Source organism: Apus apus, chromosome 3 (assembly GCF_020740795.1).
Source record: "Apus apus isolate bApuApu2 chromosome 3, bApuApu2.pri.cur, whole genome shotgun sequence".
NCBI classification, from domain to species: Eukaryota; Metazoa; Chordata; class Aves; order Apodiformes; family Apodidae; genus Apus; species Apus apus.
In genome coordinates, this window is record NC_067284.1 from 98216787 (window position 1) to 98231239 (window position 14453).

At 41.4% G+C, this 14453-nt stretch overlaps 1 protein-coding gene across 2 annotated transcripts in view; it reads right to left on the minus strand.

The window, feature by feature from the left end:
* The window catches only part of CNKSR3 (CNKSR family member 3), a 57378-nt gene extending 47019 nt beyond the window's left edge, over positions 1-10359 (minus strand). Inside the window, exon 1 of one of the 2 annotated variants that reach the window (XM_051615798.1) lies at positions 10225-10359. In XM_051615798.1, the coding sequence (XP_051471758.1) occupies positions 10225-10276 (52 nt within the window). In that variant the 5' untranslated portion in view covers positions 10277-10359. Of the gene's footprint in view, positions 1-5864; positions 5894-10224 lie in introns of those variants that run through there. The other variant, XM_051615799.1, reaches the window with a different exon arrangement.
* Between the last annotated feature and the right edge of the window lie 4094 nt (positions 10360-14453).

The window sequence follows — 14453 nt, forward strand, 5'->3', positions numbered from 1 at the left end:
TTCTTACTAGTTTCACATCCAGGCTAGCACAATAAGATGTGAGGTTTCTGCTGTAAAAAAAAGAATCCAAAGTAGCTCCAGAAGGGTCTTCCAAGAGTTTATAATTATACCACAAAGATCTAAAAAGTATCAGTTAGAGCTGATTCAATTACAACTGTTAGATGGTGCCTTTCCATGCAATAACATGTGGCACTGCTCATCCTTCTGTGTAGCTTCACAAGGTAGTTCACCAATTAAAGACACTGCACTGAAGCTAGACAAAGCAAAAATGACAGAAGAGATCAGTTACTATCACACTTGCATTTGTTATTACTCTCACATGCAATATTTAAAGAACCATGTTAAAACATACCAAATTTTTAATCAGATGCTGAATAGCATGAGGTATTATTAAAGCTCTCCTAAACACAGATCCCAGTGATTACATTTAACAACTCTTTTGTACATCAGATGCCTATTGACTAGTAATATTTCAACAACCCTAAATGTATCCATGCTCTATTTTCTTAAGCAAGCATACAAATAATTTTTAAATGAACATGCCCCTTCATTTGTCGTTGTGACTTCCTGCACCCCGACCAACCAATGGCAAAAGCAGGGTCCAGTAACTAAAATACTGAACCAGGGTCTACAAGTCTCCTTCCTCTGCTGCAGATCATGGACATGGTTAGAGATTGATGTGTTTAAACTCACAGACCTACTCCATGGAGCCCAAAGCATGATTCAGCTTGCCCTGAAACAGACACCAAACACAAGATCTGCTGAGCCACTCTCTAGGCCACAGTGGCTGTAACAGCAGTATAGACATATACATTTGCATAGATAAATCATGCCTTAATCCTGATTTGAATGCCACCCACTATACAACGAGAGGCAAACCACATTCTTTCACCATCTGCTCCACTATGCAGAGGCATAAATGGACACCCAAAGTAGCCCAAATAGACATTTCAGTTTGTAAGTAACAGGGGAATAAAAAATAGGGGAATAAAAATAGCCAAGACAATCACACAAATGCTGTTTCTACTACATAGATAACCTTCTTCAGGTTAGTTGGATCTGCAATGTTTAAGACAGACACACCCCAAATTCCTCACAATGTTAAGTCCCTATCTTTAAAATTATAATAACAGCAAATTCCTACTGAGGGAGGTGCTGAAAGTATAAAATAAAGACTGCAAAGAACCAGGTACACTGCATACTCTAATAAAGTAGTAAGCAGCAAACATCTAAGAAGCATGAAATTCTCATAAAAGCAACCATAAAAATAGATCCCCCGCTATGGAAGCACAACATCCATCTCGGTCCATTTTAGTGCTCCAGCTTTGGCACTGCTACATGGAACCCACACTTACTCTTCCTAAGAAGCAATGAATCTCATTCTCAGTCAAATGACAATACTCCAGGTTTCTCCAAGACTACCATTAAATCCTAAGAACACGGTTTGCCTTCAGTTAACTTTTTTAACGCAGTGATGTCTACCATGTGTTATTGTAAGATACAACCAAAACCAGCAAGAAATAAAAAGGTAATTGGCAAGTTTGCTTTCCAAGTTTTTATTTCAATCACATATGGATTTCTTTATCTTGTGTTATTGTCTGAAATAGTGAAGCATGTGTAGTTCAAATAAATATGACCATTTTTTAATACAGCCGAACTCCAAACACTACATGGAATACTACAAATGCTATAAGTGCACAGAGTTCATATTTATCTTTTGTCTCCTCCTTCTTTTAAAGTTTTCATTACAGCTTGTATTAGGAATGCCAACAATTACTAAGTTTTATGTTTTGCCATAATCCTTTTTAAATTCTGTTTTGGTGAAGCTAACAGAATGCAAACAGCAAGAATCCTGCACCTTTCAAAGAACAGGTGAGTGAAGTGGTGAATACATGTCACCATTAGAACTACTGGGGGGAAGAAAAAAAAAAAAACCACCCACACAAAACAAGGACCACTCATGTCAGAATAGGTATCTACATTTTCCCACTCTTCCCTTACAATGCTCTCCAGGCACAGCTCCAGCCCCTAGTCCCTGCACATGTTTTTCAGACTACATTCTTCAGACATGTCTGAACTTGTTCTTATAGCCCTTCTTCCTCAGAGGAAGTCCTACATAGCAGAGGGTGGAGGGGAGTCTCCAACCCTTATTGTTCCTTTCCCTACCCCCATAGCCAAACACACATGCTCTGAGTAGTACAGTGCCTAGATACCTGCACAGGTACAGTTCTGCTACCTGCAGCAGTGGGATAGCAGCCAACTCAAAATTAAATTTTCAAGGTACTGAAGTTACAATATTGCTGCCCCAATGAAACAGGCTGATAGATTTCCATTCTTCTATTTACATGTCCACCTGTCACCTAAGGTTTGCCTTTTGGCCATCACAGCAAGGACGCAGCTTTCACACTGCTAGTTCAGGAGCAGGAAATAAGTATTGCCAAGACTTGCAGCTCAGAACAAAGCATCCTTGGAACTGGCAATAGCATCACAACAGAAGGCAGGAATCCTCTCTTATTTGATAAGGGTCTTTTACAAGCTGCAAACAGCAGAAAGCCCAACCAGCCTGCTTCACTGGCCCACTAGCCTTGCATTCTATCCAAAGGAGGAAATACCTTGAGTCCTCCCTTTCTGTTCCGGCCAGGAAAGTATCTGCATTAGACAAGACACCTTTTATTTGATGACAATATGGGCATATTGCAAGGATCTTCATAAAGCATTAATTTAGCTAGCTTCATTCCAGTAATACAAGACTCTGAGATAAGGAAAGATATTAATGACAGAAGGATAGCAACCTAAGCAACATTCCTTTTGCACACACAAGACAGAGACATCAGGATCATTAGGCTAGAAGCGTGTACCAACACTTGCTTTAGGAGAAGCCTTAGCCCTTGATGAGCACCAATTAAGTTTTAAATTGAGTTCTTTCCTTTGATCAAGGAGCAAGATAAGATCATATTTATGCCACAGCTTTGATTGCAACAGCACACCAGATGCTTTGCTTACCTACACTTAAACACTAGTGTAAGAAAGTCCAAAAAACACTAAAGAGATTGTCATTCCAGTGACAAAGAACTGTTTTCAAGTAAAAGAATATCAGAGAAGCATGTACAAGAAACAACATTAACTCAGCTCTGATGCAATATTATAACATAATTCAGCCAGATACTGAATGCATATCTGTAAACCAAAGTTAGAGAGGTCAGTGATTTGATCTCACCAAATCAAACACAGATGCTTGGTTTTGTCCAGCATGCATTATGTTCACTGAAAATTATTTACATTTTATAATATCACATATATCATGTAAATAGGTAATGAATGTTTAAAGCTAGTAAAACAGATCAGGCTGAACTTCTGTACCTCCTGCAGATCCTCCAAACTGTTAAATGTTATTGCTTGGACTGTGCAAAGATAAGGACTGGCATATGGAAACCTGCAGGCAATTTCCTCATGCAAAGGAAGTGTGGCCCAGGCATCTGACTGATAGCCTCATAAGTTATCTCACTCTGGTAACAGAGCCCAAATGACAAAAGGACTATATACCCTAACATCAGAAAGGGGATCCAGTCAAACAGCATTTTTATTTGAATTTTCTGTCTCTTACTGTGGCCTTGTGAACAAACACACTAAAATCTGTGAGCAATACCATGACGACAGGAAGATGGGTCCTGAAGGACTACCATAAATACGTGAAACATTGGTATAGAGGACCCAGCTCTTAACTGCTGTCCACCCTTTTTTTTCTCCCCCCAAATTAGCCTTGAAAACATCAGTACCTCCCTACCTCCTCCTTTTGACAGGACTTACATATTTGGGATATGCAGAGACAAAGCAAGGAAACACTGCCCAAACACCATCCCTCCCTGGAGGCGAGACCTGACTCCTTTTTCTGTTACAAAAATGCAAGGTACAAATTAAGAGCAATATAATCACTTTTAGGGAAAAAAAAAAAAAAAAAAAAAAAAAACCACAAACCACAAACACACCACAATCAACCTTTTCCACTTGATTCACAAAGGCAGTGTTTTAACTAAATCATTAATGTAACTTCTGTGTGAAGCTTCCCTGTAAATTAAAAACTTGTCCTAAGACAATGCAGCAAACTGAAGACTGAGCAGTCTCACCCCTTCTTCTGCAGCCTCTAACTCACTAGTCACCCTGTTTGATGTGTCTGGAAGGAGCACAACTGTTAGACCATGACTTAAACCAGGCAATCCAGAAGTTTAGACTTAAGAAATCAAAAGGAAAGAACAAACATCACCCAAAAAACACTCCACATACTTTTGAATACTTGCTGACAGGCTGTATGCAAGCATCACTCATAACTGCAACTCATCTGGTAGCATCTGTTGGATAACAGTCTTTTGTCAGGCTCTCTTAGTTAATAAAAGAAAACATCATGGCAAATTTCAACATGCATTTTATCCAGTGCTCTGTATTTTGTCTTTGTCTTGTGCTAGACAGTGTACAAATAAAGAGAGGCATGATCCTCAGACAAGAGGATTTATAGGCTGAAAACACGGAGTCCCAGGCAGAAGCGCAGGGAATGAGCACACAGCAATTATGAAACTCTGACACACAACATTTCATCAAAAATGAGGCTTTTGCTACAGAAGTCTTCAATGACAGAAACAAAATACTACCTGTGACTCAAGGAAAAGCTTTAAAGAAAGAAGGAAAAGAGCAACTGGCCCACTGGCCCATCTCTGCCCCTTCTACTGCACAGTTAGAATAAATTTCTCTTACTAAGTAAACCACCTTTCATCTCTAGCTGTTTAATACTGTGCCAGCATCTTAGTTCTTAACACCACTATGTTTAGATACATGCTACATAAATATACCTAGCCTTAAATTCACTATCAGTTACACACTTTCCTCTAACAAAGTTAAAACCCTCTACAAAGTTCACAGCCAACTTTCCACTAATGCTGGTTGTGATTTTAGCATTTACAATGTTGCTTTCTAAGACATTATGCTGTCAACATTCAACTTTTTGACTTCCTGATGCTTGGTTATCACAGACTCACTGGCAACTTAATGACAAACATGGACACTGATCCCAACTCCTGCTCTATTTTTTATATATATATTTTTTTTTTTTTTTTCACTGATCTTAGCAACAATGAATAATTTTAAGACTGCACTGGTTGCGCAACTTTTTATTCTGCTTCAAACCAAAATAAGTATAAATAGAGTTAGTATAGTCACCTTTTGCTAATAAAACATTATGGCTCAGCTATAGCCAGAATTTCAGCTGAGGTCTGAAAAAAGGCGTTAATTCAATGTCATTTTTTGAGTTACTTAGTGAATACTCTTTACAGACATTTTTTAGAAACCAAGCAAACAGAGGATTCTTCTGCAGCCCCAGTTATGGGCAGCTCTCTACTTTTCTTCACTGAAATAAAACATATATATATATACAACCAGGGGTTTATTTGTGTTAGATTGTCCCAAATTATTCTATGAAATCTATTGAACACAATAACATTCATTTGAAAGTACTTAAAAAGAAAAGAATAAAAATACTAAAATTAATAAATAAATAAAACCTTCTGTGCTATGTTACCCATAATTGTTTGTAAAACCTAGATATGGTTTGCAGCTCCTAGCACACACACTTAACGTGACTGACCTTGTTGAAATCTCCCTGGGTAAGCAAGATAGCTCTAAGAAAAGAACACCAAGCCCTCACAATTAACTGCTAACTATTAATAAATCAGCATATATCTTTCTCCTTCTCCCACTCATAAACAAATATAGCTGCCCAAAAGCTTTAACAGGAACGGAAATAATAGTATTTCATGACATAACAGGAGCAGGAATAAGTTATATCCATTAATTACTTAGGAAATGAATAACCAAACCTGGAGTGCAATACAGAGACAGAAGCAGCCGTGTGATCCCCAGCTAGCTGAGGCTACAGCTACAGCGACAAAAGCCAAATTGTAATGGAGCCTCACAACAACAGAGGCATCTAACCACAAGCACGTCAAACAGTCTTTTACCGTGTAAAATTTGGCTTGAAGTCACAACTCACATAAGTATGTGAGGCCTGGGGGCAGGAGGAAAAGACAGATCACGCTACAGCAAACAAAGAGAAGGCACAGCGATGTTCTCTAATAAGGGAGTGACATTTCTCACACAGGAGGCTCTATCCCACACGTAGCTTTCCTTCCCCTTGCACCTTCTGAGGAATGACCTTAGCTCTGGGTTTTCAGTAACCAGGGTTTTGTGTGACCAGAGAACATTTCTCTGCACTCTCTTTCCTTCAAATTGTTGCTACACCAATAAAATTAAGCCACTTCTATGTTGTAGATTTCTAAACATGCATAGCCCTATGGAACTAAAGGGGTTCTTGCAGGTTTTCACACCCAGGATATCCTGGAAAACTGCAAGCCCACAAATATCAGCAGTTAGCACTGCAGATGTGCTACAACTTCCATAACCATACACCTGTCCCACAATAACCTGAATAACTCTAGGAATCTCTCCTGAGAAACTCTGGGGGAATTCAGTCTTGCAGGCACATGAGGGAGAACTGTGAGATACAGGTGAGAACTTGGAGCCCACAAACATCTTAACCTGCACAGGACCAAGACCGTGGTTGACTGCAACACTACCCAGAGATCAGGTTATAACCCAACAAGTATACAAAAACAAATAAACTAAAAGAAAAAATCACCATCTTCTCAGTACAGTCAGCAAAACCGTGCAGGCCATATCAAACAGCATAAACTCCATGTCAGCCCAGCCACAAATCAAATCAATACAGCATCTTAACCAAAGAAGTACCTCTTCATTGGGGAACATGGCCCCCAGGTGCTATTTGAACTTGTGCCACACTGTAAGAGAAATCTATAGTTACATCATCACTTCCTCCAGAAAAAAAATGAGGAGGTGCTTACAAAAATAAGTTTTCAAACATTGATGCTGTAGCTAAAAAGTTACCATATCCTTGGTCAAAGCTTGAGAAACACTTCACCTACACAGAAAACTGCTATCAAGTAAAAATATCAACTCTTCCTCAGCAGCTTTGTTTAACTAGACCCACTCTTACTAGCTACATAGGCTGCTACTGTCAGTACAGCACACCCTACCAGAAAAAAACACCCTTGTTTGCAAAAAAAAAAAAAATAGCAGCATTGTAGTCTGAATTAGCAAGAGAAGACAAGCAACTATGTTTCGTGGCAGCCATTGTTGGTAACAATGAACAGAGCACTTTTTATTTAAAACCTGACTACAAAAGTCTAAAAATATTCATGTTTGGCTTACTAACTCTTCACGGGTTCTATTTTAAATTCCAGATAAACATTATTCACAGTATTTACCTAGAAGTGAACAGCTCAAAAAATGTAGAACAAAACTCTTCAGGATAAAAGTTACCTTGCTAAAATAAAATAATAAAAAAAAAAAGTAGTTCAAAAGCCACTTAAAAAAAACCTCACAAAAAAAAAAAAAGGCAAGTTTATCAAAAGAAAAGAAGTTAACTGCTTACTTTTGGACTTTGCTTTTTGAGGGTCATTTCATGGAACAAGGGAAAGTATCCATGCTTCTCTTGGTTTGGAAAAGTTTAAGAAAAAAATCAGTTCATAGTTGTTTGATTGTAAAAAATATTTGGAAGAGGAAAAAAATGGTTCCTGGAGAAATATTCTCAGTTTTACACTGAGCATTAACATGGACAACATCAGACCAGTTATTTCTGCTACTCTTTACATTTTTCCAATATGTTTTTATCACTGTATGATAGGCATGCATCACTGTCTGTAAAACCAAACTCCCAACTGAGAGCTGGCATCTTCCACTGGAGTTATGTCGTTCTTCTAGAAAACATCTCCATGACACCACAGCACTAACTACAGGCAGTGGGTATCACCAGCCAAATACTTTGTCACAGAGCTTGACCAGTTTTTAGCACATGTAGGAAAGTGAATGGTATACATTCCCCTCCAATCACTTGTTTTTTGAAACTAACCATGAGGATTAAAAATAATATTAATGAGGTAAAATCCAGAATATTGGACCTCAGTCAAACAAAATTCAGTGGTTGTGAACTATACAGTAAATAACCATTTGAGATTAAAAATAAACTATGAAACACTTTGCTAATAAGGCTGTTAGCTAGCTATTAAAGTGTCAGTCTTAATGTGCAAAGATGAAAGCATAACCATAGAGAAAAATTTTTCCACATCTCATTTCTCTATTACAGTCTTGTCATGCAGGGACTGACATAAAATGACGCCATGCAAAGAGGTCAAAAGCTTACCTAGAAACTGAAAAAACAACAGCAGAAACAAAAGTCACCAGAAGCCTTTAATTTATTCCTTTGCATTTCATAGGACACGTGTTCACATTAGTCAGAAGATCCACCTCCCAACTACAGCCAGCCCTCAAATTATTCTGCATAACTCTAATTGAGGGTCCGGCTAAAGAGTTACCTGTACAAGGAACCTGCGAGTAAAATAAATTATGCAAGAAAGCAAGCCAAGCATGCTTAAGTATAATAAAGCCTTTTGAAATGATTAGCAGGTTTACTCTTTAATCTGGCAAGGTAGCAAACTTTCAGCCCCAAGAGAAAAAAATACAAAGAAGGAAAAGCATTATATAAATATTCCACATGCCAAAGCAAAAGGCTTATTTCATTGGAACAATGCACTCCTGTTTAAACCAATACCAATCAAGGGGGGGGGGGTAAAAAAAAAAAATCTTTCTGTGGAAGGTATTTATATGTTAACGCGTAACTTCACAGCACGTTTGTGTGGAATCCCGGTCTCACAAAGGCTGCTTGGACTGTCCCTCACTGGCACCGGCCCTTTCACGCACATGTTCACGCTCAGGAGAGCTGGGAATATCCATCTCACTCTGTATGAAAACATGAGCCTGCTTTCCAAATCTGCCTCAGTCTTGAGCAGAACTACTGCCAAGTGCTGACCACAGGCACGCAGGCTAATCAGCATTATGGTCCTGAGACAGAGGAATAATGGCTGCTATAAGTAAATGCCACTTCTAATCCAGGGAAACTTTCACTTTTGAAAGCACTCCTAACTTCGCACCAACTTAAACTCTAGCAAAACCTATGAAAATACTTTATGTAATAAAAGATGATCACACTAACATGTAGTCCTACAAGAAAACAGAAGTACATTTCCTAAATCATAAATCCCTCACTTAATTCATTGCTACTTCCCTTTTCATTTATTCCCTGTAGGGCAGGAACTGCGACAGAGCAATATCCTCACTGGCTTTCAGAAAGCACTCAAGAGTCCAACCTCATTTGCCAACCTGCTTTCAAACTAAAAACATAAGACACCCACGGCAAGAACGGGGCACCGTTCAAGCCCAGCACACAGCGCCCGCTTCATCCCCACGTTCGCTCTCCCACCCAAGAGCTCCCCGGAGCTGGACGAGGGGACAGGCTTCCTAAAGGCCCCCTCCAAACATCAGTCCCACTGATGCCAGCCTCGAGAAGAAACTTAGAAGCCGAGTAGGAAGTTTCGATGGACGGGAGAGGGAGAGAAACAAGTACACACACCAGAGAGGAGAGGTGGGAGGGATGGATGGATAGACAGACGGATGGACGAAGGGGCCGCTATTCAACTCCCTGAGCGGGAGCCCAGCGTTTTAATCCCACCACCGTTAAACAGGATTAAGAGTTCTTGCTTGTTTATAAAATTTTTGCCTAACTTACAAAATTGAAGCTTTTTCGACAAGTGAGCGGCTTTTGCTTGAAAAGCTGGAAGTTAAACTGTTATCTCTGCCTGATGGAGAATAGTGACAACCTCTGGGCAGCACGACCATAGAAGGAGATGGAGCCCCGGGGAGACCCCACTGCAAATACAGGCACCCCGAGCCAGCCACGCTCACACAGCCCAGTGCAAAGTTCACCTCCTCCCTTTCCCACATTCAAAACCAAAACAAAACAACCCACAACGCCAAGTCCCCACAAGCGCCCCAACAGGTAAGGGGACACAAGCCAGGAGGGAAAGTAAGCCGCCACCTCCCAAGCAGCACGTCGGGGGAGTCCCGCAGCTCAGCCGGCGGGGCGGTCCCGGGGCCGGGGCTGGCACCGCCGCGGCGCTGGCAAAGGCCCCGCCGGCCACGCGGCCGCCTGGCTCCGGGGAGAGAAGCCGCGGCGGCCGGAGCTACCCCGCCGGGGTTTGGGTCCTCCTTGAGCCCGGCACCGGAAAGCCCAGCAGCGCAAACCCGGTCTAACCGGCTCCCTCTTACCCTTAGTCCAGTCCACCACTTGCTTCGGGCTCCACCTGGTCACCGGCTCCATGGCGCGGGCTCAAGCCCACCAGCACCGACCCCCGCCGGAGACCGCCGCCGCGCTCCGCCGGACGCGGACTCGTCCCCTCTCAAACTCCCATCCGCGCAGCGCCGCTCCGGGCTCCCCCTCCGCGGTCCCGGCTCCTCCCCGTGGCCGAGCCGCGCCCACGCCGCTGCCGCTCCGCCCCCAGGTGCTGAGTTGCCTTCGGGCCGGGCCGGGCCGGGCGCAGCCATTGCCGGTCGGTTCCACCCCGCAGCGGCCGGGCCCGAACGGGCCGTAAATGGCTGCGCTTGGCCCGGCCCGGCGAGCGCCTGTGTTTGGAAAAGTGCTGAGGAGAAGCGGTGAGGAAGAGCAGACTGAACTCTGCTGTGGCACTAAGCCTGCGGAATCGTAACTTGTTGTATTAGGGAGCTGGTAAGCAGAGGGGATCAGACTACCCGGTGTCCCGCTGGTTTTTCATCGGCTCCTGGTTCTGTCCGTCTGTTATCCCTAGTCACGTCCTGGAAATCATGGAGGTTCTTTGGGACAGGGGTTGTGCATCGGCCAGTTTTCCCACCGCAGCACAAGTTGCTGCTTCCCTTCATGCACTGCTGCCAGACCCCTGCCACGGAGCCGAGAACAACGCAAGTTCTGGTTTGGGAATTAGTACTTGGAAAAAATGGTCCTTTTGCACGTTTACATAAAAACTAGTAATTTGCTCATTTTTTAAAATATTTTTTTAATGGTGGTTAGTTATTGATTATGAGATCCATTCATTATAGCAAATTTATTTATTTGCTTTTTAGTTTGTGAAATAATTAAGCCAGCCTGTTAGTCCCTCTGCCTGTTTAAAATATTAAAATGCAGTTCGCCACAGCTTTAACGCTGGTGCAGCAGCCAAAAGGTTTGTGTCGCTCACAGCGCAGTGGAGCAGCAGCTCTCCCCGCCCCCCATGGAGACCTGAGTAAACAGATGGGCCTTGCTATGTGCCCTGCTAATGGTTTCACAAGGGTTAATGTCACAGCGCTTCTGTTTCAACTACACAGATGCTTTCCAAGTTTGCAGGCAGGAAAGCAAATGTGCCTCCCTGTTGGTGTTTGGAATATTCTTCTGTTGTCCTTCTCTGTCACAGATCTTGGGCCAGTCCCCGGGTCTGGTTTGATGAGCACTGTGTTTTGTGAGTAACGCATGCAGATCTGGTCATTCCTAGCAGATTGCCCATCTGATAAATCCATTATGCCTTGATTGTACTTTTTGTAATTTACAAAGAGGCAAATCCATTTCATTTTTATGAAGTAGGACGGTATTACAGTGACTCTGTTCTTTTATTCCATCATGTCCTCCAGCACCAGCTGCTTTATAGCCTGCTCTGGATAAACGAAATGGGGCTGACAGGGGAAGGCAGCATGGCTCCAGTACCTGTGTTACTCTTTCCAAGCCTAGATTTGCAACTGTTGTTTGAGTTGATTTTTCTCATGATTGCAACTCCTCTGTTTTTGAGGTGAGATTAACTGGTAGTCAATTGGCATGATGCAATTAGATCTTCTGTTAGTAGAAAAAGATATTTTTGCTCAAAAAGAACTCATTGCCGAAGGACGTTTAATAAAACCCAAGAAGCCTCTGTCTGATTTCCAAGTAAAAAAAATAGCACTGTCCATTTGCATGTCTTCAGACGCTCTGTGGGTTAGTTCCTGAGTTTTGTGCCAGTGTGGAGTATTGGGAAAGGTGTCAGTTCCCTTTCCCTGCTTGCAGCCTTGTGTGCAGTTGTTGCTGTGCCAGACCACCAGCTCTCCAGAAGTGCTTGTTTTTTCATTTGTTGTCATTTTGCAGCGATCAAAGTGACTTGATGTGGCAAGGAGATTTAGACTAATAATTTGCTGATTCCTCACTTTATTTTCTTCCTTTTTACTTTGCCTTGCAGTCTGAGCTTTCAGAAGGGCATCCGGTTAGTTTATATGAGCAGTCTGGCAATGCACAGCTCAGTGTGAACCAGGATCATGGTTCCACAGTCATGGATGAAGCACCGTGCACTCCCCTATCACTGCACAGTGAAGACTTACAAAACAGTCATAAACGCACAACCACACCCCTGTCAAGTAGGCAAGAAAGCTATACAGTTTGTCATCTTCAGGTTTCTATCCTGGCAGCTGGTCAGCAGGAGGGCAGGTGATTTGTTGTAACAGAAACTCCACTGGGAAAAACTCATTCTTTAAAAAAATAAATAAAAATGTGTATTTGAATAATGGGAAAGGCTTAGTATCATTTCAGCAGCTATATTGTCTCTAGTCTGGTTTAAAACTAGCTTCACTACTTTATTTAAGCACAGTCTGACTGACCCTGCCTCACAGGCCACAGTTTTCAATACCATATCTGTACACCAGCTTGGATCTGAGTCATGTGTGACAGGTGGACCATCATGTTTCTGACAAAGTAGCTGAAGTCTACAACAAGGATTGTATATAAATTTTAATCCGTCATTAGGGGGACAGACAATGGTTGATCTAGCACAATGACCTGCTGGTACAGAGAGAACACAACAAAATTAATTGAGTGATTTTGCATCAGGTTATCACTTCACATTACGTGGCTGCTGCATCACAGACTCCTTGTTAAAAGGTTACCAGACTTCCTACCTGCTACCAGAGCTGCACAGCAGGTCCGTTTGGCCAGTGTAGATTTGCAGAGATCTCTGCCTGCAGGGATGCAGGTCTGAGTCTCAAGCCCCTTTCTCTAAGAGACCTTAAATACTGTTACTCATCTCTAGGCGGGTGAATAAACAAGTGTTTAGCTAATGGTCACATACCAAGTTTAAAGTCTGTTTTCTGTTCAGGGCCACAAAAAGTTATTTTTCTTACTTATTCTTTTTTTTTTTTTTTTTTTTAGAGGGATCAGCATATTGCAGTTTATATCTTTGAGTGGAAGGGATGTTTATCCTGTTTGGCAAAGCATTGTCTAAAGAAGTTTTACTGTATATCACTATATCATTCCTGAAGGCTTGTAGATTTATTTAAAATTTGCAGTTGAAAATTGACACATTTAAAGTATCAGGAGCAAAAGTCAATGCAAATCCACTGTTTGCCTCTATTGACAATCCACAGACTTAGGGAGTAGTCATTGCCTGACTTTTTGTCACTCCTAATGCTTCAGAGTCCATCACTGCTACTGTAACTGTAAAAAAATTAGGATTTACATATGACTTTCCAAGCAATACCTTATTCACACATGTGGTTCACATAAGTCTGTAGGGTTTTTTGCACAATAGCAAGAGAGTTTTACCCTACCTAGCTAGAACTGAGAGCTTCCCGGTAAGGTCAGTGAGTATTTGAAGTTTATTTGGAAATCACAGCAGGTACATTAACTGAGTCAGAGTGCGTCACATACAGAACTGGGTTTGGTTCTACAAGCGTGTAACTAAAAAATTCACTCTAAATGGGAAATGTTGCACAAGAATCAACATCCTACTTCTCTCTTTGATACCAGAATTGTTTGTGATTGATCTCTTCTATACATGACAGTGTGGGAAATCTTTGGGCAGCCTATTGAGAGAAACAGGTCTGCCTCCTCCTTTTTTTAATACAATGTATTCAAACTCTTTCAGTTGGGTAGGGTAAGGAAGAGGGCCTGGGGTCTTTCTGGTTCCGTCACTTACTTTGGAAAAACACTGTACTGGCCATGCCTTCCCTGTGTCCACATAGAACAGACTGACCTAGGAATAGTGTCATTTCATGTAACAGTCTTCTGAATTCAGAATGATTTTCATAAAGCAGTTAAATTTTCAGTAAAACAAAAATAGTAATGTCAGATTAAACCAACTATATTAAAGGTCTTCCCTTAAATAAAATACTGGTTGCTAAGAAAAGAAAATATCAGAAAGATATTAATTCTGGGCCCAGTGTAGGCACCAGTTGTCCTGGTGACCTGGACCAATTAATAATTTTTTTCTTTATTCAGTATATTCTTTCCTTTCTAAATAACTGAAATATCTATACAAATAAAAATAAATAAATTTTGAACTCTAAAAAATAGAAATATTTCTAACTCTTGAAACGTTTCTAAGTACAAAGGAGACTGAGGGGTGACCTCATCAATGTTTACAAATACGTAAAGGGTGAGTGTCAAGAAGACGGAGTTAAGCTTTTTTCAGTGATGACCAGTGATAGGACAAGGAGTAATGGATACAAATTGGAGCATAGGAGGTTTAAGGTGA